This window comes from Cervus elaphus, chromosome 26, assembly GCF_910594005.1.
Source record: "Cervus elaphus chromosome 26, mCerEla1.1, whole genome shotgun sequence".
Taxonomy (NCBI): Eukaryota; Metazoa; Chordata; class Mammalia; order Artiodactyla; family Cervidae; genus Cervus; species Cervus elaphus.
This window is the reverse complement of record NC_057840.1, coordinates 47,433,904-47,458,300: the sequence shown is the minus strand read 5'-3', so window position 1 is coordinate 47,458,300 and position 24,397 is coordinate 47,433,904. Positions and strand designations below refer to the sequence as shown.

At 51.2% G+C, this 24,397-nt stretch overlaps 1 protein-coding gene across 5 annotated transcripts in view; it reads left to right on the top strand.

Moving 5' to 3' along the window:
- RPS6KA2 (ribosomal protein S6 kinase A2) overlaps nucleotides 1-24,397 on the top strand; it is a 279,856-nt gene that overhangs the window by 193,167 nt on the left and 62,292 nt on the right. For all 5 annotated transcript variants that reach the window (XR_006338071.1, XM_043888661.1, XM_043888663.1 and 2 more), the window contains exons 3-5: nucleotides 3,780-3,861; nucleotides 18,491-18,571; nucleotides 21,105-21,184. Coding sequence is in view for 4 of the 5 variants with exons in the window: in XM_043888664.1 (XP_043744599.1) it covers nucleotides 3,780-3,861; nucleotides 18,491-18,571; nucleotides 21,105-21,184 (243 nt within the window). In the remaining variant the exon portion in view is untranslated. The remainder of the gene's footprint in view (nucleotides 1-3,779; nucleotides 3,862-18,490; nucleotides 18,572-21,104; nucleotides 21,185-24,397) is intronic.

Genomic DNA, 24,397 nt, shown 5'->3' with positions numbered 1-24,397 from the left:
GCTGCTGGAGAGGGGTTCCAAAAATAAAACGAGGGAGGTCTTGACGAGTCATCTGAATTAAGTGCTAGAGATGCCGCCTCTGTCTTTGCCGAGATTGACGGGTTGTTTGGGAACTTATTTCCCTGCGTCAGGATGTGTTCCTGGGTCAGGTAAGAAGGAAGAGGCGACAGGTTCAGGATGTTGTGGACCAAAGAGCTCTCCCTGAGCAGACAGAGCCCACGTCTTCACTCTGTTACATCCACCTTTTAAGTTGATCGATACTGTCTTTTGCTGTGTCTCTCAAGGTTAGCTGCTCCGCTGGCTGTAGGACCTCACTTCTTTAGGACCTGGCGTGTGGCAGGAGCCTGACAAGTATTGGGAGAATAAGGTTTTTTCCTGTCTTTTGAAAATAAAAGGAGAAGTCTTTTTAAAAATAGATAAATATGAACAGCCATTTTTGTGTTTGTGATTTAGTCACTAATTGTGTCCAACTCTTTGCAACCCCCTGGATTGCAGCCCTCCGGGTTTCTCTGTCCATGGGATTCCCCAGGCAAGAATACTGGAGGGGGTTGCCATTTCCTTCTCCAGAGGATCTTCCCAACCCAGGGATCCAACCCAGGTCTCTTGCTTTGCAGGTGGATTCTTTACCGTCTGAGCCACTAGGGAAGCCCTATATAAATAGCCATTACCGCCCATCATCTCATTTTTAAAACCTGAAATGCAATAAACAAAGAAGGCTAATGTGAAGAGGTCTCTGCAAGGTTTGACATCTTGTAAACTGAATCTATGGCTCAGAATGTAAAGAATCTGCTCACAATGCGGAAGACCTGGGTTGGATTCCTGGGTCAGGAAGATCCCCCGGAGAAGGAAATGGCAACCCACTCCAGGACTCTTGCCTGGACAATCCCATAGACAGAGGAGCCTTTCGAGCCGCAGTCTTCGGGGTCGCAAAGAGTCTGACATGACTGAGCGACTGCCTCCCACACAAACTGGACTGTACTGGTCAGCTGCCACATGAATGTGGTTCAGCGTGGACTTTAGTAGACGGTATTCTCTGCTCCTCCGGAGAAGGAAGTGGCAATGCAGTCCAGTATCCTTGCCTGGGAAATCCGACGGGCAGAGGAGAAGGGCCCACGTGGGAATGCTCTGGTTTCTCCGCACGGCCCCCTGGGCACTCCTGCCACAGCCCTGCCCACCTGTCGGGAGGCTCCTCACCAGCTCTCAGACGGAGCTCTCTGGGCTCGGACAGGAGACCCGGCGCCCAGAGAGGCCCAGGGCCCCACGGCCAAGCAAACACATGTGTGATGCACACATGCACACAGGCACGGCCCACGCCTCCCATGGTAAGGATTCCCAGGGACACTGTCCTCCAGAACCCGGGAGTGGAGCGTGCCTATTTCTCGTTGCTCGGGATTTGCTAGAATCTCGGCCCCAGGGGCCGCGTCTGTCCCGGGAGCGACACTCTCCTGCCCGCCTCTGCCCTCCTTTCTGCTGGGCAGAAGGCAAGGGGTGCTCCTGCTGGCCTGGGTGTCCCTGGGGCCCTGGGTGACAGGGTCACAAAGGGGCGGGGTAGGGAGTCACGGGTCCAGAGGGAGCTGATGGTCCCAAGGGCAGGTGGTGACCCCAGGAGCTGATGCGAGGAGGCCATGCCCCTGCTCTGCTTGACACCTCCTGACCTGCCTCATCTCCCAGGGGCGGGGCCGTCTGTGTCTCCCGTGGGCGGGGCCGCATCTCCCTTGGGCGGAGCCGTGTCTCCTGTGGGCGGGTCATGTCTCCCGGGGGCGGGGCTGCATCGCCCGTGGGCGGGGCCGCGCCTCCCGGGGGCGGGGCAGACTGGTCTGCGCTGCCGTCAGGCCGCTGCTCCCCCACCGCCGTCCCCGTGTCCTGAGTGTTTGGGGTGGGGGGTGACGATGCAGCCTCCCACAGCCCCACACTTGGGCGTGAACTCCTGGAGCCGGAACCCCGTGTGTCTGTGAGGCCGGTCTTCTCGTCTCAGAAGGCTGGTGAGGGCCCCCGTCAGGGACACGTGGGCAGCACCCCTGCCTCCTGGACGCGCGTCCTCTGTGTGGGTGTCTGTCATGACCGCAGCTGTTCGCATCTGTTGGGAAGTCCTGTTAGAAAAATTGGCACTACCGTTTCTATCTGCACAGAAGGTACTTTTCTTTCCTACTGGATACCCTAGGTTGGTTGGTTGGTTGTTTACTAACCTCATTCAACAATTATGAATGTGACTCTTAAGCTTAGCCTCGCAAACGGTTGTCTTTTCTTCTTGGTTTTCCCTCACAGAACATGTCAAAATGTGTTCCAGCAAATGTTGTTAAGTGTCCACATGAGAATATGTAAGAGCCATTTAGAACCAGCTCTGTCTGTAAACTTCAGCTACTCGAAGCTAAAACATGGATGAGGAAAACGGGAGAACCCAGCTTCTTGAGGGTCAGAGTCTGTCCTGTGTTGTCTGGCAGGGACTCTCAGGGGAGGCTTTGCTGTAGATATTTACAGGGCATATTTGCAATAAACCAAGTGGTCTATCTCCCTGAAAACTTGTGAAGAGAGTTTGGTTTTCTAAATAAGTGTTCTGATTTTACAAAAGAAGGTGCTATTCTGGTTCAAAATTGGCAACGGAGTACATCAAGGCTGTATATTGTCACCCTGCTTATGTAACCTCCATACAGAGGACGTCATGGGAGATGCCAGGCTGAATGAATCACAAGCTGGAATCAAGATTGCTGGGAGAAATATGAACAACCTCAGATATGCATATGAAACCAACTCTAATGGCAGAAGGTGAAGAGGAACTAAAGATCCTCTTGATGAGGGTGAAAGAAGAGAGTGAAAAAGCTAGCTTAAAACTCAACATTCAGGAAACTAAGATCGTGGCATCCGGTCCCATCGCTTCATGGCAAATAGATGGGGAAACAATGAAAACAGTGACAGATTTTGTTTGCTTGGGCTCCAAAATCACTGCAGATGACTGCAGCCATGAAATTATAAAACACTCGCTCCTTGGAAGGGAAGCTTTGACAAAGCCAGACGGTGCATGAAAAAGCAGAGACCTCACTTTGCTGACAAAGTTTCATGTAGTCAAAGCTGTGGTTTTTCCAGTAGTCATATACAGATGTGAGAGTTGGACCATGAAGAAGACTGAGTGCCAAAGAACTGATTGCTGTCAAACTGCTGGAGAAGACTCTTGAGAGTCCCTTGGACAGCACGGTGATGAAACCAGTCCATCCTAAAGGAAATCAGTCCTGAATATTCATTGGAAGGACTGACGTGGAAGCTGAAGCTCCAGTTCTTTGCCACCTGGTGTGAAGAGCTGACTCATTGGAAAAGACCTTGATGCTGGGAAAGATTGGGGGCAGGAGGAGAAGGGGGTGACAGAGGATGAGATGGTTGGATGGCATCACCGACTCAATGGACGTGAGTTTGAGCAAGCGCCAGGAGCTGGTGATGGACATAGAGGCCTGGCGTGCTGCAGTCCATGGGACTGCAAAAAGTCAGACACAACTTAGCAACTGAACAACAGTAGCAATTACCTCTGATATAGTGTTTCACAGAAAGAGAATGGTGCCCACAATAAGTATAATTCTTAAGGTGAACACATAACATGGGTCCTCATAGGGTTGTATTAAATTAGATGAAACTTTTTTAGATGTTGGAGGAGATGTTACATTTAAGTTTTTCCTATAGCATATTTATTTTATTGGGGTTTCCTACACTCCCTAGTGTATCCCGTTGTCAGATCAAATAAGGAAAATGAGTGCCATCTTAACAACTGCAGATGTCCTGTGTTCTTTCCTTAGGTGTTCTTGGTGAGGAAAGTCAAGGGGTCAGATGCTGGACAGCTCTACGCAATGAAGGTTCTTAAGAAGGCCACCTTGAAAGGTGAGGGGTTGCAGAGGGCGAGATGTGCCTGACTGTGGTTTATCCTCTGCTTGTTATGAGGGGATATAGCCATCCTGTCCAGTGTTGCTTGACTTCTGTATGTCGACACATTATTCTCTGATGGATAATACACAATGCAAACATGTCCCTGAATATTTAGCATCTCCCTAGAAAACGTGCACAGTCTTCGGAGGGAAAGCCATATTGTGTAAATACCACCCTCCACATATGCTTGGCTGTGACATGCCATTTGGGGGAAGGAGTGCTGAGGAGGCGAGCAGAAGCAGGTTGTTGCGGCTGTATTGGGCGACAAAGCAGCCTGAATCCGTCCGTCAGGCTGGATTGCTCAGTTTTAAACAAAATGTGACTCACGACTGTTTTATTTCTCTTTCGTCCCCCAACTGGGTTTTAGAAATTCAGTCCGACACCTGATTCCCTCCCTCTGAACTCCTCCTACGCACCCTACCTCCTGGCCAAGACTGTGCACATAACACAGGTCAAAATAAGCTGTCATTTGAAACCTCTGTTCCAAGTGCATGGTCATGTAGCCAATAACACATGGAACGGAGCACCAGCTCCCTCTGCTCTGATCACCTCCTGGGGTGAGGGAGGGATCCGGGTCCTAAGGAGTGAGAGAAGGCTGAGCGCACAGCACCTGGTCTGGGCGGTGAGACGGCGGAGCCTGTCACCCACCTGCGCTCTCACGGGGGAGGGTACCCACCACATGGGGCCGCACGGGGCTCCCGGCAGGCGTGGAGCAAGTCGCAGGGGCTGTGAGATGCAGGCTGTGTAGGAACAGGAGGGCCGGGTGAGCCCTGGCTCCAGGGAGAATGTGGGGGGCTTGTTGGAACAGTTCTGTGGGCTGGCAGGGCACTGAACACGTTAGGCTGAAGACCAGATGGGGCACATCGATCGGGCTCATGGGGAATCCCACGGCGGGGAGCCTTTCCTGTGGTGTCTGCAGACTCACTCAGTCGTGCCCAACTCTGTGTGACCCCGTGGACCGCAGCCTGCCAGCCTCCTCTGTTCATGGGGTTCTCCAGGCAAGAACACTGGAGGGGGTTGCCATGCCCTCCTCCAGGGATCTCCCCAACCCAGGGATCAAACCCGTGTTTCTTACGTTTCCTTCATTGGCAGGCAGGTTCTTTATCACTAGGACCACCTGGGAAGCTTCCCAGTAGGGTCGGGGGGCACATCTGACAAGGGCAGGAGAGGTTGTGATTAGGACTTTGGGGCCTACAAAACTCACAGATGTCAAAGCAGGTCTTTCTTGAACTTTTAGGTCTTGTATCACAATGTCCTCAGCACCTGCGAGGAAGGGGCAGTACAAAAATATGTCGTTCTCTACCTTCAGGGCGGTGCTTCCCTGGTGGCTCAGAAGGTGAACTGTCTGCCTGCAGTGTGGGAGACCTGAGTTCAATCCCTGGGTTGGAAAGATCCCCTGGAGAAGGAAATGGAAACCCACTCCAGTATTCTTGCCTGGAAAATCCCATGAATGGAGGAGCCTGGTGGGCTACAGTCCGTGAGGTTGCAAAGAGTCGGATACAACTGAGCAACTTCACTGGTTCACTGGTTCACCTTCAGGGTACTTCCTGTCTAGCTGGTAAATAAGATATAGTTTTGAACCACATATAGCCAATAAGACAGGACAGTAAATGCATAGATAAAATTATATATATATATGAGTAACAGGCAAATTTGGCCTTGGAGTACAGAATGAAGCAGGGCAAAGGCTAATAGAGTTTTGCCAAGATAATGCACTGGTCACAGCAAACACCCTCTTCCAACAACACAAGAGAAGACTCTACACATGGACATCACCAGATGGCCAACACCAAAATCAGACTGATTATATTCTTTGCAGCCAAAGATGGAGAAGCTCTATACAGTCAGCAAAAACAAGACCAGGAGATGACTGTGGCTCAGATCATGAACTCCTTATTGCCAAATGCAGACTTAAACTGAAGAAAGCAGGGAAGACCACTAGACTATCCAGGTATGACCTAAATCAAATCCCTTCTGATTTTACAGTGAAAGTGAGAAATAGATTTAAGGGACTAAATCTGATAGACAGAGTGACTGAAGAACTATGGACGGAGGTTCGTGACATTGTACAGGAAGGAGACAGGGAGCAAGACCATCCCCAAGAAAAAGAAATGCAAAAAAGCAAAATGGCTGCCTGAGGAGGCCTTACAAATAGCTGAGAGAAGAAGAGAAGCGAAAGGCAAAGGAGAAAAGGAAAGATATTCCGATTTGAATGCAGAGTTCCAAAGAATAGCAAGGAGAGAAAAGAAAGGCTTCCTCAGTGATCAATGCAAAGAGATAGAGGAAAACAATAGAATGGGGAAGACTAGAGATCTCTTCAAGAAAATTAGAGATACCAAGGGAGCATTTCATGCGAAGATGGGCTCAATAAAGGACAGAAATGGTATGGACCTAACAGAAGCAGAAGATATTAAGAAGAGGTGGCAAGAATACACAGAAGAACTGTACGAAAAAGATCTTCACAACCCAGATAATCACAATGATGTGATCACTCCTCTAGAGCCAGACATCCTGGAATGTGAAGTCAAGTGGACCTTAGGAAGCATCACTACTAACAAAGCTAGTGGAGGTGATGGAATTCCAGCTGAGCTATTTCAAATCCTAAAAGATGATGTTGTGAAAGTGCTGCACTCAATATGCCAGCAAATTTGGAAAACTCAGCAGTGGCCACAGGACTGGAAAAGGTCAGTTTTCATTCCAGTCCCAAAGAAAGGCATTGCCAAAGAATGTTCAAACTACTGCACAATTGCACTCATCTCACACGCTAGTAAAGTAGCACTCAAAATTCTCCAAGCCAGGCTTCAGCAATACGTGAACCGTGAACTTCTGATGTTCAAGCTGGTTTTAGAAAAGGCAGAGGAACCCGAGATCAAATTGCCAACATCCGCTGGATCATCAAAAAAGCAAGAGAGTTCGAGAAAAACATCTATTTCTGCTTCATTGACTATGCCAAAGCCTTCGACTGTGTGGATCACAATAAACTGTGGAAAATTCTGAAAGAGATGGGAATACCAGATCACCTGACCTGCCTCTTGAGAAACCTGTATGCAGGTCAGGAAGCAACAGTTAGAACTGGACATGGAACAACAGACTGGTTCCAAATAGGAAAAAGAGCACATCAAGGCTGTATATTGTCACCCTGCTTATTTAACTTATATGCAGAGTACATCATGAGAAACGCTGGGCTGGATGAAGCATAAGCTGGGATCATGATTGCCGGGAGAAATATCAATAACTTCAGATATGCAGATGACACCACCCTTATGGCAGAGAGTGAAGAGGAACTAAAAAGCTTCTTGATGAAAGTGAAAGAGGAGAGTGAAAAAGTTGGCTCAACATTCAGAAAACTAAGATCATGACATCTGGTCCCATCACTTCATGGGAAATAGATGGGGAAACAGTGGAAACAGTGGCTGACTTTATTTTTTTTGGGCTCCAAAATCACTGCAGATGGTGATTGCAGCCATGAAATTAAAAGACGCTTGCTCTTTGGAAGGAAAGTTCTGACCAACCTAGACAGCATATTAAAAAGCAGAGACATTACTTTGCCAACAAAGGTCTGTCTAGTCAAGGCTATGGTTTTTCAGTGGTCATGTATGGATGTGAGAGTTGGACCATAAAGAAAGCTGAGCGCCAAAGACTTGATGCTTTTGAACTGTGGTGTTGGAGACGACTCTTGCGAGTCCCTTAGACTACAAGGAGATCCAACCAGTCCATCCTAAAGGAGATCAGTCCTGGGTGTTCATTGGAATGACTGATGTTGAAGCTGAAACTCCAATACTTTGGCCACCTGGTGCAAAAAGCTGACTCATTTGAAAAGACCTTGATGCTGGGAAAGATGGAGGGCAGGAGGAGAAGGGGATGACAGAGGATGAGACGGTTGGATGGCATTGCCGATCCAATGGACATGAGTTTGAGTGGACTCCTGAAGTTGGTGATGGACAGGGAGGCCTGGCATGCTGTGGTTCATGGGGTCGCAACGAGTCAGTCACGACCGAGTGACTAAAATGAAGTGAACTGAACTGAGGCCTAAACGTCTTAGGTAGAAAGGAAGAAAAGAATTTTTTTTCTAAATTCTTCATTCAAGAAGGATTTAGAAGGTGGGTGAGGCTTAAGATATTAAAAAGTATTTCTATAGAAAACAGGAATCAGGGTGACATTGTCAGCACGGCCCATGAAGAAAATATGGAAACTGCACACTTTGGCCAGACTGGAGCCTGCATCAGAATCCCCTGTGCGTATTTGAGGAATGTTGTTAAAAGTAATTCCTAGCCCCCACTCCTGACCTACTAGATCATAATCTCCTAGGGGCAGAGCCTAGAATTTGACTTTTCTAACAAACTGTCCCAATAGTTCTTTTCTACACAGAAGTGTTTGGGGTCTGTGATGTAGGCATTCGAGTTTATTTTAGACACTGGAGTTTTTAATTCAGCCACATAATTTAAGCCATGCTACTTATAGTGAACATTTTTTTTATTGTAGCTGTAATAACATTTCTAAAATTGTTTGTCAGTTGAACTTGGCCAAGTTCTCCATAATAATATAACTTTAAAGAATCATTTGTGGTTAATAAAAGAAGTATAGAAAATAAAGCAGCTCTTGACTTTCTATCCCTCACTTTATAAATAAAATAATCTCATCACTAAACAGTAGTTTCATAGAAATAGAAAGTCAAATTAGACATTTGTTAATTCCAGATCATCAGAATGTCTAGAAAGTGAACAGCTTCCCTGGCACTTCCTCAAAAGTTAACAGAGTTAGCATGTGACTCAACTATTCCAATCCTTTGTATATAACCAAGAAAAATGAAACATAGGTCTACAAAAAAACTTGTACATGAGTGTTCACAGCAGCATCAGTCAATTCACAGTAGCCCAAAAGTGGACCAACGCCCAATATCCATCCACTGGTGGATAAATAAAGTATGGTATGTCCATACAGTGGAGAATTATTTGGCAATCCAAAGAAATGAAATACCGATGCATCGTATGGCCTGGATGAACCTTGAAAACAAAGTTCTGGGTAAAAAGAAGCCAGTCACAGCATTGCTCATGTTGCAGGATTCTATTTAGATGAATATCCCGCAGAAGCGAATCCACAGGGACAGAAAGTAGCTGAACCGTTGCTGGGGCTGGGAGGTGGGAGACAGGGACGAGGGACTGGCCGTGGGTTTCTTTCAGGGGTGATGAAAATGTGCTGTGACTGACTGTGGTGTTGGCTGCACAGGCCGAGTGTTCTGAAAACCATTGAGCTGCATGCTGTAGCTGGGAGGATTGAGGGGTGTATGTTTCCCAGTAAAGCTGCTATTTTTAGACATGAACAGCTGCTGCATGACATGGCCATTTGCGAAAACCCACACTTTCATCCTCAAGGCATAGAGGTTCACTCTGAGACACAGAGCGGGCAGCTCCCTGTGGCTGGAGACGCAGGCAGGTCGAAGCAGGCGCCGTGTTAGGTCATCCTCCGGCCGAGTGTTCCCGGAGGTCCCCTGCCATCTCCCCTCTGTCTGCAGATCCCATTAACCTCAGCAGCAGGCGCCCAGCACCTTGCATTGCTCCCGCCCTCTCAGCTGGAAACTGTTCCTTCCTCCCATCACATCGTTCCTCCTGCCCCCAAGGAAGACGGAAAGGTGGGAGAGAGTCGGAGCCGTGGGGGAAGCTGTGTGTCCACCCCGCTGGTCCTTGTTCAGCCCATCCGTCGATCTCAGCCTGGACCCCTTAGCTCCTGTGCAAACACTCATCTCTGTGGTTTTAGCCTCGTGGGTACGCGTGTCTCTACATTTGTTTATAATCCGATCCAGTGTCCTTGAGAAAGTGCTCCTGATACAAGGTTACACGGATTAGGCCGGATATGAAACTGTTACAGGACAATTGAGATGTTGCTATTAATAAAAGCATGAGGGTCTCTGTGAGTACAGGTAGATGCCTGTGTGTTTACAAATACTGAATATATGTCACACTTATAGGAAATGAGCCAAAACAAAAACAGCCGTGGCAGCATTGGGAGCGTTTGTTTTCATCTCTATATTCTGTATTCCAACTTTTCAACAAACATTTGACTTTGTATAACATGAAGGTTTTTTTTGCATAATATTCCAGAACAATATGCTTGACTATGTGAAATCCCTTTTACATTGTGAGAATGGGTCATACAAGCGTAAAGTCAGAAAAACGTCCCACTTCTTATGCTCCTTTCAAAGCCGGCTTCCAAACCAAACATTAATTTTATGTCATCTATTTCGACTTTTCATAATGACACGTCACTAAAGAACAGATTTTTTTCCCCCAGAAATGCAATCAGAACTTGTTTTCCTAAGAGAAAATATAGAAGTTTTACAAAACAGTCCTTTGTGTGAGCTGGTGATTGGATCCATCAAAGGGGGACCAGGTACGTCCTAAACGGAGCCGGATCCTCTGAGCGACCGAGGGGGCTTCTGCCCTTCCTAGAATTTCCTTTCCCCTCACGTGTGGAAGAAGAGGGCTTTGAGATTTGTTTTGGCTCCAACACCTCTGCATCCGTCAGCCTGAGAGATTCAAATATTCACAAGCCGTTCTCCACCCTCAAACATCCCTGGTTTGCAGGCTCGTTAGTGAATCAGAAGAACGTGTTGGAAAAGCAACGTGGGTGACAGAGGCACCCGCCGGGGGTGCAGACAGCCACCCCAGGAAAATGCACCTGAAGAGTGAAGTTATTTTGAGAGGGGGAGAATGGAAGGAGGGCGGGAAACTCGTGGAAATGATTGTAAACCTCACGATTGTTTCTCAGGCACGCGGGTGACCATCCGTGTGCAGGAGGGTGCGTCGTCGTCGTTTGGATTCCAAGTAACCTGAGAAGCGGAGAATAGTCTCTGACAGCTCTCTTTCATCTTTAAATGAGTTTGGAGGTGTCAGGCGCCTGCCCCCTCTTTCTGTAACGAGGCAGCACGCCATTTCTGAGGAAAATGTCAACTGCTGAAGCAGCTGACGGGTGACAAGCCTGCGGGAGCGCCGCCTCGTCCCGTCCGCGCCCCCAGCCCCCGCAGGCCCCCGCAAGCGGATGGTGCTGCACGCCCCCCCGGCTCTGAAGGGGCCTTTCAGAGTGTTCAGCGTCTCTAACTGACAGCGTGTCTGTGTCCGTGACTCAACGCTGGCTTACTGCCGGTGACAGCTCCAAATAACGGATCCCAAAGGGCGACGCCCTACCTTGTGTTGTAGGGGAACTTGGTTGAAAAGACCGCGTGCTCCCAAGCCTGAGCCCAGAATGAAGCGGGACGGATCTCCGTCCCCTGTGTGGTGACCAGCCAGCGGGGACTGTCACCCACGTTAACAAGGTGATTCCCAGCCGGGGCTGCAGGCTGGAGTTCCCTGCGGGACTCTTAGAGAGCGCTGGGGTCATGTCGGGTCCGGATTTGGTCTGGGCATGAGAATACAGGGGTCCCCTGTGCCCCGCCAGCAAGGAGACCCCTGTGCGGGGGCTGGGAGCCCAAACGCTGGACCCTGGGGTTCCGTCTGGCTGTGCCACCTTGGGTAGCCTCTCCTGGCCACCGCTGGCCCCTACGTAACAGAGATGATGGCGGTGATAGCGCCTCCCTCACAATGCTGCTGATGTGAGGGCTAAACTCACCCACACACGTGAACTGCAGCCAGGACAGGGCTAAGTGTCCCTCGCTTCGTTTCTGGGCCTCTTCTCCTTGGAGACTGGCTCTGGAGATGTGCTGGACTCTTCTTGTCTAGGTTTGCTTTAGGTCTGATGGAGGGCAGGAAGGAAGAGGAACGTTGAGCCTTCATCGCCATCTGGTTAGAAAGACGTATGTCTGGGTCCAGTCCTGGCTCCTCCAGCTCCGTGAAGAGCCTGTGATGGTGCTGGTCACTGCCAGTCACGTTAGTTAGTTACCAAGGATGCCCGGCACCTGCTGGGGACCACAAGCACCCACCCTGGGACGGCTCCTCCTGTAGAATTCTCATTTTAGTGACAACTGATGAGTTTGAGTCAACTCCGGGAGCTGGCGATGGACAGGGAGGCCTGGCGTGCTGCAGTCCATGGGGTCGCAAAGAGCCGGACACGACTGAACTGAACTGAACTGAAACATCTCTCCATAACGCGGAGAGAGCTTTTATTATGCAGTATGTCTTTGCAGTGGTAGTCTTCCGACAGGACTTCACCTGTGTTCTCACGCCTAACTTTTCAGCTATTTTCTCTATAAGTCAACTTTCTAAGCCCAAAGGAGATAACACATTCCATACTTTGATGGAAATGGCTTGTGACCTGTTGATTCTAAAGGAAGAAGTATCCTGGTAAAACCTCGATGTTTAGCAAGTAACTGATAGACCGTTCTGGGCACCTTGTGTGTATTTCCTGGCGGCTGCGGGTGGGTTCCAGCAACAGCCTGACTGGGAGAGAATAGGGCGGGCCCCAGCGGCGCCTCCTGAGCCTCTTGGGGTGTCTGTCGGACCACAGGGCTGCCCCCCCTCTATCCTTTTGTCAAGGAGAGCTCTGCCTCCATCCCTTGAGCATTGGCAGGTACAGGACAGAAATGCACGGATCCCATTGACACTGACCACATCTCCAAACATTCTCCATCAGAGCTAGCCTGCTCGGCTTCAAGCCTCAGAATGTGTTTCGAGCACCATTCTCTCTCCTTTTCTCTTACACTAAGATGCTTTGTTTTAAAAACTCTGCCTTAGAGACTGAGCTTCAGTCAGTGCCTGAGTCTGAACAGATGTTATTTTCCTGCTAATTCCTTTCTGTCATTTCATTCACATTCGGGTGGTTGCCCAGTCCTCCGGGGGGAGGGGGTGGGAGTAGGCAAGATTCCAGGCACGTGTGTTCCGTGCCCTTACTGGTAGTGTTAGCTGCATTTTATGGTGAGGAAATCGAGGTGCAAGGCAGTGAAGCCACATACTCGGAACCACGTGATTCGGAGCTGGTGGGGTCTGGGTTCCACGTTCATCCCCTCCCAGGTGAGGGGCACCTGGGACCAGCCTTGGCCCTCACCCACAGGGCATCGTTTCGCCATCAGGAAGCCTCACCCCGCTGTCCCCGGGGTGTTCACTGTCCAGGGGAGCTATTTTCCCAACAGGTGATCTAAGACAGAAAGTACCGAGCCAGCATCACCCTTAGGTACAGTGCTTCAGCTTGGTACCATGTGCCGTGACGTCCTTCATATGTGCCTTTCTACCAGAACTGTGTTTCTTAACATTGTGGATAAAAAGTAGGAAATAAGTGTTTCCATTTGCTTGCGTCTTTAATACCTGTAAATGTGAAAGCATCATGGACTGAAGACTTAACGCTCAGAGTCTCTGGCACAGAAGTTAGTTAAGTAACCGTGACAGTCTTGGTTCCACAGTTTAGATTAGTGTAGAGAAGTGAAAAGGCAAATCTTGAGGAATGGTGCCTGATATGATCGTCAAGGTGGCTGACACTTTAATTTTCATCGTTTCGGGTTTTCTCCCTTTTTTCTCTGGTGTGATGGGCAGCACAGAGGTTTGATCACCAAATGTTCAGCAGCACAGCTTCCCCTGGGAAGCCCTCTGTGCTGTGAACTTGACCTTTGAAGGCTAAAAATTCCTACGTGAAAATGAACTTTTATTCTGCATTCTGGGTCTGCTCAGGGTAGAATTTCAGATCTGCCAGGATTTTGAGGACAGAGCCGGGAGGTGGCCAGTGTGGTCACTCAGCCGGGCAAAGGCTGAGTTCATCGCCAGCCGGGCGTCCGGCTCCAGTTAAGAAGCTCGGGCCTCCCTGTGACCGCGGGAGACGCGGGTTCGAGTGCCGTGTGCTCTGAGGGGGGGCTCTGTAGGCTCACACCTCCCCCCACCACCCGGGCCTTCCTAAGGTCGCCTCCTACTGGGTCGTTTGTCATCTTCACCAGGACTGAAGAGACCACACTTGTTTTTATCTCAACCTTCCTTTTCTTTTGAAATACAGTGTCTGTATAATAGAATACAATGTGGCATAATGATATGATACGACAGGGTATAGAATGTAGCGTAAAAACAGTGTAATTAACGGAGGTCGGTTACAAAAGCAGCCATGGAAACCACATCCTCCACGGGGGTGGTTTGAAGTATGAAAGATGCTCATTTATCTCCAGTGTCTACTGGTTGTGGCGTGTATGTGCACGTGCTCAATGATGTCTGATTCTGCAACCCGGTGGACTGTAGCCCGCCAGGCCCCTCTGTCCATGGGATTCTCCAGGCAAGAATACTGGAGTGGGTTGCCGTTTCCTCCTCCAGGGGATCTTCCTGACCCAGGGACTGAACCCGCATCTCCTGCACTGGCAGGCGGATTCTTTATCATTAGAGCCAGCTGGGAAGCCCCCTATGATTTATTAGTGAATCTCAAAATAGCCTAGAACATGAGGGTTTTTTGCATCTAGTGTCAAGGCCCGCTCGATTCCAGACCCACATGTGGAACAGCAGAGAGTAGGCATCTCAGGGAGGCGCTGGCCTGGCTCCAGGCGCTGAGCTGGTCTGGATCCACCCAGGAGGAGATGGATGGGGGACATTTCGCCTCGGGCTGTGTGAGTGTTTCACCGTTTCTGTAACCCGCGGACCTGGTAACAGTGGAAGGATGAGGGAAGCATCTCTCTGGGCTCCTTTCTTTCCTTCTGCATCTCAGTCTTAGGGCTGAAGACCCCCTGGAACCCTCAGCCTCCAGAGGCAGCATCAGAAACGAGACCCTTGCTGTCACGTCAGTTTCTTCCTTAGTGGAGGGACCACTCTGCCGCTGCCCGTCAGGTGGCCGAAGCGCCATTCCAGGCCTTCCGCTCCACCCCTGGTGGCCCGAGTGACGGCCCCCACCCCGAGCGGGCGGGCTGTGGGCCCTGCAGGGCAACGCCGGCAGGTGCAGCCCCAGGTCCCCCATCGCCTTCGGGGGGCCAGCCTCACACCCGCGGTCTCACGTCTGAAGGGCCCTCCGTGGCACAGCTGTCCTTCCCCGCGGCGTCAGCGCAGCCCCGTCGCCCCCCTCGCAGGCCGCCTGCAGTGACCTGGTCCTGCCGTGGGCACACCCCGCCTTTCCCTGGTCCTGCCGCCCAGGACCCAGTGTCTTGTGTTTGGCCAGTTGGTGCCCTGGGTCCAGTCTCTGCTCCTGAAAGCACAGTCCCCAGACGGGCGTGTTCGTCAGCGCTGTGTTAAGTTCACTGTTGGGGCTGGCGTCTGGGGTTCCCCCCTGTTTCTTTAGTAAGAGTATTATGTTTAGTATGATGTGTTTAGGCTCCTGGCCCTTTTGCTGTTTGTTTCAGATAATCTCTAAGTTTTTTGTTAGCCTTTTAATTTTTTATGACCTTTTGGATGGGAAATTTGTTTTGTCACTGAGTCTATCACTCTTTCCTATGTTATTTCTTTCATTGCTTTTATTTAAAAAAAAAAAAAATCCCCACCCAAACCTCAGATAAGTATTCAGTTCATCTTTGTTATCATTTTCATGACTTTTAAAAACACTCACCTCTCTAATAGACCTGGGATTTATTGTGTAAAATGTAGAGAGGGAATATATATTTATTTTTCCAGTTTCACTGGATAGCCCCTTGGAAATCTGAATATAAGGTGTCTTTTTCTGACTTTGCCACCGGGCTTATGATGACCCTTGTTTTCCATTATGAACACCATCATCATCTGTGTGACTAAGCAGTGCTCCTCATTCCAGAGAGATCTGAGCTCAATGATAATAGCATCAACTCTATTTAGAGAATGTTTCGATTTTCCTAACCGGAGTCATGCAGTGAGCTTTGCAAGGCGATGGCAGGAAGGGTGTAGGAACACAGCGTCCCCTCTCCTTGTCCGCTTGCTTCGCTGAATCGCGTCATGGGTGGGAGGGGGGGCTTCTCCCGAAAGAGGACTTCCTGGGGGGTGGCGGGCAGCCGTCTCCCATGGCCTGTCCCCAGTCTGCCCGGCTCCCCGAGGTCAAGGACACAGCCCAGGAGCCTGAGTGCATAGGACAAGGCTCCCCCCAAGGAGCTGACCCGAGAGGCGTCCTGCCTGCCCCGGTCGGGGAGCGGGCAGCCCCGGGACCCCAGCACTGATGCAACCCCCAGTCCTTCCGTGCATCTCATCCAGGGTCTCCTGCTCAGCCTGGGAGGGTGTTTGGAGAGGCAGCATCCTGATCCCACCGCTTACGGGCCCCTTCAGGGTGTCCAGCCGTCATCCTCTGCGTCTTTTACTGAAGGAAGGGATCTCAGGGTTTGTTTCCTCTCCCGAAACCCTTTCTTTGGCCTCAGGGGCCCGTAACCCGGGGCAGGCAGGAAATGGAGCGGCTCCTTGTACCTTCTCCCTGGGGACTGTCTGGCCTGTCCCGTCTTTGTTGGTTCTTCTGAGCGGCAGCAGTGCTGGGGTCAGAGCTACTAGGGACCCAGTTAGACACACACACACGTTCTTTTTTACATTCTTTCCTGCTATGGTTTATCTCGGGACATTGAATGTAGCTCCCTGTGAGCTACAGTAGGACCTGGTTGTGTATTCATCCTGGATGTAGCGGTTTGTCTGCGTCTTCTAACCCCAAGCGCCCAGTCCATCCCGCCCCACCCCCCCCCCACCCCTTGGCAACCACACTTTCATAAAAATAAGTAAGTAAGAAAGAACTACCGGGTGATGCACGAGCTTGGGCTGGGGGTCCGTCCTGGTGGAGCCGTACAGATCCTGCCGCAGGGCGTCCTCTCTGGGGCAGCCTGGGTCCTGAGCGAGTAGAATCGTGTGGCGTTTGTCCTTCTGTGTCTGGCCTGCTTTGCTTAGCGTGGTGTTTCTAAGGTTTATTCCTGCCGTAGTGCGTGTCAGAACGTTTATCTGTCAGGGCTGAGTAATATTCCCCCGCATGGCCAAGCCCCCTTTTGTTTATTCAGCCATCCCTCGGTAGACACTTGGGTGGCCTCCACCTGTTTTGCTCTTGTGACTAACGCTGCGGTGAAGGTGGGTGTACGCGATCTGTTGGCATCTCTGCTGCAGTTCTTCGGGGAATGGGCTCGCTGGGTCATATGGTATTTCTGTGGTTAACTTCGTGAGGAGCTGCCAGGCGGTTTTCCACAGTGACTGCACCATTTTACCTTCCCGCCAGCTTCTCCACGTCCTCACTGATGCTTGTTATTTTCCATTTTTTGTGGGGTTTTTTTCCCCTATTATAGCCATCCTTTGGGAAGGACTTCTTAAATAAAGGGCTTGCTTCCCTGGTGGCTCAGACGGTAAAGAGTCTGCCTGCAATGCCGGAGATCCAGGGTTAAGTAGGTGTCAAAAGGCCAAGAACGAACGACTTAAATACTTGATTCTGAGGGTGACATTCATCACAGGTGTCACACTTAGGAACTCTTGAGGGGAGTTTCTGCCTTCACACACGCGGGGCCGTAGGAGGTCACCTGGACACTACCCTGGGTGTACTAGTTTGCGCGTGGGAATCTTGGCGTTGTTCTTACTCTCAAGCAGTGACTTTGTTTGTTTTTATTTTTTGCCTCAAAACTTATTCCATCTGTGTTCCCAGATGGCTGAACTTTGGACAGTGTCAGCACTGAAAAGAATGATACTGTAATTTGTTACAACAGACTCATTTTTTAAAAAATTCATAATCCATAATCCTCAGGAAGAATGAGAGAAGGGATGTTCCTCTTGATGTCTAGTCCCATCAGAGATGAGAAAATGGGCATTTTGTGACCCTAAATGACCCAAGCAAGGATCGTACACAAGCTAACCGGTGAAGAATTGTAAGGGAACCCACAGGTCATTCGGTACCAAAATGTCATCCCTCGGGCTATTTATTGCTTACAGAGGACTTGTGCATCTTTACCATGGGAGACCGATGACTTGCCACCTCGACACAGTGGAATTCAGTGTCACTGAGCAAGGGTAGCCCAGCACCCCTGCCCCGTCTACTGCACCTTGAGGCCTACAGCGTCACCCAGGAGCTGTTTTTGCCAAATATGTTTGGCCTCAACCTTAAAAAGTCTCCAGACCTAATCTTGGTTCATAAGAAATATAGGAGTTAGAGCAACCAGTAAAGCAACAATCAGACACACCCGGAGACAATCTACAAGAAAACTGGACTTAACCACGAGCCCACAGAAAGCTCAAGGAAAAAAGATGTGGGGCCATTTTATTCTAGAAGCAAAAGCAATAAGGAACTGCAACCATCGAGGTGATGTGTGAACCCTGACTGAACCCAATGTTGGAAAATAACAGCTGTGGGTGACCTGAAGGCAGGACTGGAACGTGGATGGGGTATTGGATGATGTTGTGTATTCAGGGTTAGTTTCCTTAGGGGGACAGGCGTGTTCGGGTTATGTAAGAGAATGTCCTGTTCTCAGGAGATGCTGCGTGTGTTATAAATGCACCTGGAGTGGAAGGTCATGGTGTCGATGGTTTATTATCAGACTTTTGGCTAAAATGTGTGTATGTGTGAGGAAAAGAGGGCGAGAGAAAACGTGTCCAAATGTGAACAGTTGTTGAATCCAGGTGGAGGCTTCAGGAGTGGCCATTCAGCCTGCTCTTTAAACTTTGAGAAGTTTGTGACCAAAAAAAAAAAAAAAAAATGTGGGAAATTATCTATATCTAAAGTTTTGTGTTTAGATTCTCCAGAGCCTGACTCCTGCCTTTGAAAGTCTTCATTTTTTTCTGTCTTGCAGTTCGGGACCGAGTCAGGTCAAAGATGGAGAGAGACATCCTGGCAGAAGTGAATCACCCTTTCATCGTAAAGCTTCATTATGGTATGTGTGTGTGTGCGCTCAGTCGTGTCCGGCTCTTTGCGACCCCATGGGCTGTAGCCCACCAGGCTCCTCTGTCCATGGGAGTCTCCAGGCAAGAGTACTGGAGTGGGTTGCCATTTCCTTCTCCAGGGGATCTTCCCGACCCAGGGGCTGAACCTCATCTCCTACATTGCAGGCGGGTTCTTTACCACTGTGCCACCTGGGAATCCCTTCATTATGGAGTAAAATAAACGGGTAAATAACCTACTTTTGAGAGGACCCAGAGAAACCCTCCCCTAAATCAGGGGAAACTGAAGCAGAGTCAAAGGGCCTCCTGGTCTCAGCGTCCAGCCGTGCCTGGTGGGAAGGGAGGCTGTCTCCCCCAGTTCCTAAATCTCAGATTCTTCTCTGGGGCAGGAAGTTGCCCTGTTTTCATCTACAAGACCTAATCTGAGGGAGTGAGGGGTTACCTTTAATTAAATTATCATCATGGACAGTGTTTTTAAAAAAAAGTCCCAACTTGGGGTGAATCTATGACATTTTTGTGTTGTTTCAGAATAAAATGCTTATGACCCACTAGTTTCTTTAAACCAGAATGGTAACATCTCCTGCCTTTTAAGTAATGACAAGTATGTTAAACATGTGAGTCCTCAAAGCTTATTTCCAGGTAGGTTGTTGTTTCCAATTCTCAGAAGGGAAAGCTGAGACTCAAACGGAATAATTCTGACTCTTGAGGCCACACATCTGTGATGCCCCCCGTGGCTTTTTTGTTTGCTTTCTGCCGTCCTATCTTCTCAGAGAAGCTGTAAGTGAGATCTTCAAATTACCAATAATGAGATGGTGACTCCAGTATCGTGGCAGACGGCATTAAAGCTTACAGCGCTAATTGAGTGATTGCTGTGGGTGAAGCCTCGCGCAGAACAGGGACAAACCCTTGCCTCGTGGGCACAGAGGCTTGGGGGCGGGCGGCGCGGTGAGAGAGCGCCCGTGACTTTTACCCAAATCGGGAGTGAAGGCGTGAACACGCCGAGAGGCGGAGGGCACAGTTCTCTGCTCAAGAACCGCCATTTCTAAGAACACAATTCAGAGAGGCTTGTTGGGGAAATAATAAGAGCCAGCATGGACGCGAACCTGCCGCTGCCCGGGGGTGGCTGGGTCCCTGGGGCCGCGGCAGGTGTCCCCCGACCCCAGCGAGGGAGGGAGGCTGACGGCCCCCCGCCCCCTCCCCGGCACACGGCCGCCTCTGCTGTGCTGGTCCGTGGTGTTGGACCCGATCCAGGTGTGGTTTCAGCCGGTCTCCGGGGTTTTTCTGAAGAAGTTAGGAACTGGGCTCTTACAGAGATTTTCTAGGCGTCCTCTGCATTTCCTCTGTGATTGAGCAGAAGGCGCCTGTCCTCCACCTGCTGGTCAAGCCCTCGGACAGAGCTTTCATCCACGCGGGAGTCCCCACGCCTCTGACGAAAGGATGTGTTGTTAGAGGCTTTACGTTTCTAAGTGAAGTGGAATGAAAGTGGCTCAGTTGTGTCCAACTCTTTGTGACCCCATGGACTCTCTGCAGTCCATGGAATTCTCTAGCCCAGAATATGGAGTGGGTAGCCTTTCCGTTCTCCAGGGGAGCTTCCCAACCCAGGGATGGAACCCAGGTCTCCTGCATTATAGGCGGATTCTTTACCAGCTGAGCCACAAGGGAAGCCCTTCATTTCTAAAAGCCCACCATTAGAAGCTTCTGGCCTTGACGTTCAGAAAATGAAAGGTTTCCAAGTGTATGGGGCTGTCAGTGCCCCCTCTGGCCAGGCCCCCTATGTGACACAAACCCTGTGATGGCCCAGCGCTGACTTTGGACTGACCGTCCGGTGGCCACGGGCGTTACTTTCTCTTGACCCTCACGTGCCCGCAGCCGCCTCTGACCGAGGCGTGCCCTTGCTCGTGGTGGGCGGGGGCAGAACCGTGGACCGCACGCCCGTACCCGTGGTCCTCGGGGCCCAAACTGAGGACACGCGCCCCATGGCCCCCAGGTACAGTAGCCAGGCTGTCCCAGCCCCAGTGCGGCCCTGAGAGGAGGAACGGGTGGTGGGCGTCCTTGAGCCCTGAGCTGCGCCGAAGCTGGTCCATAGAAGGGCAGGGTGGTCCCGGATGGTCCAATCACCCTGCCCCGCCCCAGGCAGCTCACAGCAAAGCCGACCCTCCGACGAGACCCAGTTGGTCCCGTGTTCACAGAGGTGATGAGGGCACGGGGACCTACTGATCCTTTTCCCTGCGTGTCTTTCAATCCCCTTAGTGATTAGGAATGGGAGGCAGGGGGTAGGAAAGGAAGAGAAACATTCTCCAGACTGTTAATGAGACATGCAGGCAGCGCTCCTTGCCATGGGCCCCCTCTTGAGCGCTGCCCCCCACGCTGTCTCTGCCCCGCTCCAGACCTGCGTCTGAAATGACTACACAGTACTGTCTGAGCCAAAGGCAGACGGACTCCCAGCACTCAGCGCTGGCCCCAAGGGAGTGGCGGCCACCCCAGGCATTGTGACCCCAAAACGCTCTCACCTCTCTCTGTCCGCAGCCTTCCAGACGGAGGGGAAACTCTACCTGATTCTGGACTTCTTGCGCGGAGGGGACCTCTTCACCCGGCTCTCCAAAGAGGTATATGGTGTGGGGCGGGGGGCTGTGGGTGACTGCCTGGAGTCTGCGGGACACAGAGGGATCGGAGGAGGGGGCTGTATGGGAGTGTGTGTGTCTACATGCATGCACATGTATGTGTGCTGGGTGGTGTGTGTGTGTGTGAGTGTGGAACATACGTGTGCACGTGTGATGGTGTGGGTGTATGATGTGTGTATAGGCGTGTTACTTGTTTTAAAGAAGTCTTGCAAGTCACATGGAAAAGAAATCTGTTGTCCTCGAAGAAAGTGTTTGTCGCTCAGTCGTGTCTGACTCTTGGCGACCCCATGACTGTAGGCCGCCAGGCTCCTCTGTCCATGGATTTCCCAGGCCAGAATACCGGAGTGGGTGGCCATGCCCTTCTCCAGGGATCTTCCCGACCCAGGGATCGAACCCAGGTCTCCCACGTTGTAGGCGGATTCTTTACCGTCTCTTCAGAAAAGAGACTCTTCCCATGACCCCCGTTGAACTCTCGAACCGTCCTTGTGTAGAGCAGATGGAAACTTTGTCTATGTTACGTGGGGAAGACTATTTCAGAGCATCTCAGTTTCCCCCATGGGAAGATGATATTAACACAAGGACCACACTTCTGGGAGGAGCGTCCAGTTAAGGCTGCAGACGGGAGACCTGCACGACCCCCAGCCCCTGCACAGCCTCAGGGCTTGTCCTTGACACCCAACACCTGATGGAACTTCCCAGAAAGTCTCACGGCTCAGCGTGGAAGCGCTCTGGCCCCTGCTTCGTGGGATGGAAAACCCAGGCTCCTGCTCCAGGCAGGGGTGACTGGGCTTTTCGTCCTGACGATTCCGTGCGGTCTCCGTTACACAGAAGAGAGGGCGACAGCATTGGTCACGATGCACTAGCAGGTTTGCGACCCTCTGATGCAGCCTCCTCCCAGCCGCGGGGCTCCCACTGGGCCTAACAGAGGCTTCAGCTGCACGCTCCCTTTCCTCACCACCCACGGGCACAGAGGAGAGCCATCCACCCCGCCTGACACTCTGACGTGAGCAGTTGATCGCGGTGGGGCCGGGTGGGGTCCCCGAGACCTCAGGCTGCCCCGTCCCTCCGTCTCCCACGGGACCCCCAGGTCACAGCACATCTGATGTATCGGGTTCTTTGTGATATCGGTTGAAAGCATGGCTGAAGAATCAGGTCCAAGTTCTCCAAAAGCCCTCTGGGCGCAGGTCTCTGGCCCCTTAACCCGCCTCCCAGCTGAGCCAAGTTCCCAAAGAGGTGGCATCACTGAGGTTGGCGTTTCTCGCCTGACACCTCTTGGTTTGCTCCTTCCCCCTCGTCTACAAAAAGCCAGGCTGCATCCAGTGTGACACACCCTGTTTTTGGGCTTCTGGACCAAAAAGGCAACAACGATTAGCAAAAAACCCCATCATGCCTCCCAGTGGGAGCACGTGAGGTTCCTCTGAGACCCGTTATTTCAGAGTTGAAGTGAAGTTGTCCAGCGTGGGCTCAGCAGCGTCTCAGAGTTCACGGACACACAGGAAATGAACGTTACCCTAACCCCAACCCTACATGAAAAAGTATTTTCTCTCCATTGTTTTCCCCGAGTCCACTGGACGGCATCCTTGTGAGTGTCGGTCTCAGCGCTGACTCCTTCAAGAACTCACCCCCGTGGGTGTTTCATTCCCGTAGAGAAACTCTTTGTCATTTGAACTTGGAGGCCGTCCTGAGCTGAGTCCTAAGAACAGCCGAGAAGGGGAAACGGTGCCTGTGAGCCTGGACTGCAGGCACGCCCGTGTGGTTGTGTCCAGAAGTGGGGACAATTGGGCGTAGGGGACCCCGACAGCCAGCAGCATCTGACGACAGAGAGGCCCCCTGAGTGTGTTGGCCAATTTAGAGAAGAAACACCCAGCCAGGGAAGGAGGTGCTGGTCGAGCGTGGAGACCAAACAAACGATTCCAGAGGCCGGAGGGGCGGCGAGGGTTGGCGGGACCCTGATGCTTCTGTCCAGGACTTGGGGTGCATGTCCCGGCCCCGCTGGGAGGCGCCCTCTTTGTGAAGGGGCGAGCTCCACCTGCACCAGCCTGATGTCGTCACGTTCGTTTCCCTGAACGACGCATATCCTGGCCCCGGCTTCCCAGGCAGACTTCCGATGGTGCACTGATTTTCAGAGGGAGTTCAGTCGTGACATGGATTTCTGGTCTCTGTGACGCTGACTTCTCATGGTGCAGCTAGAGACACACTTTCTGGGAGCATCCGGGTTGCTGGTGAGGTAACTACAGAATTGCGTGCTGGTTCTCACAGCCACCAGGGACAGGGAGACCGTGCGAGGCAATGACCTTGAGGTCTGCTGGGCCACGTGGCCTCAAGCATGTTTTAACTGAGCCAGGATCCCTCTCCCACCAGCCTCCCCGAGAGAGGCACCCGCGGACACATGAGGGGGTCGTATTGGTGGACTCGTCCGCTTCGGAGAGACAGCGGCTCCTCGTCCATGACCCGAGAGGGGATGATGTGAGGTCTGAAGGAGGAGAAATGAGATTCTAGACATGGTCTCAGGAAATCTTTCAGGCCTGTTTACATCAACCTTCACAGCGTGGTTTAGCTGGTTGTATTATAATAAAATGGTATATCCCAGGCAGAGAAGATGCTTGAGAATTCCTTGGACTGCAAGGAGATCCAACCAGTCCATCGTAAAGGAAGTTAGCCCTGAATATTCATTGGAAGGACTGATGCTGAAGCTGAAGCTCCAATACTTTGACCACCTGATGCGAAGAGCTGACTCATTGGAAAAGACCCTAATGCTAGGAAAGATTGAAGGTGGGAGGAGAAGGGGATGACAGAGGCTGAGATGGTTGGATGGCATCACCGACTCCATAGACATGCGTTTGAGTAAACTCCAGGAGTTGGTGATGGACAGGGAGGCGTGGCGTGCTGCAGTCCATGCGGTTGCAGAGTCAGACACGACTGAGCAACTGAACTGAACTGAACATCCCAGGCACTTGTATTAAAACATAAGCCCAGAAACACACTCCCAAGCCACGTGGTTTGAGGGGCAAGAGAAACTGGAGGAGGGAACCCAGCCTGGTGTTCGCCCACAAGCTGAGTCGCTTTGTGAGAAGAGCCCCCGGATTCACTGGTCCTGAAACTGCGACAAGAACTCACGCTTCTGTTGCAGGAGCTGGAAGAGCCTGGTCGGGGCCACGGTCTGCAGAGCAGAGCTGGGCTCAGGGGTCGGGGCTCAGG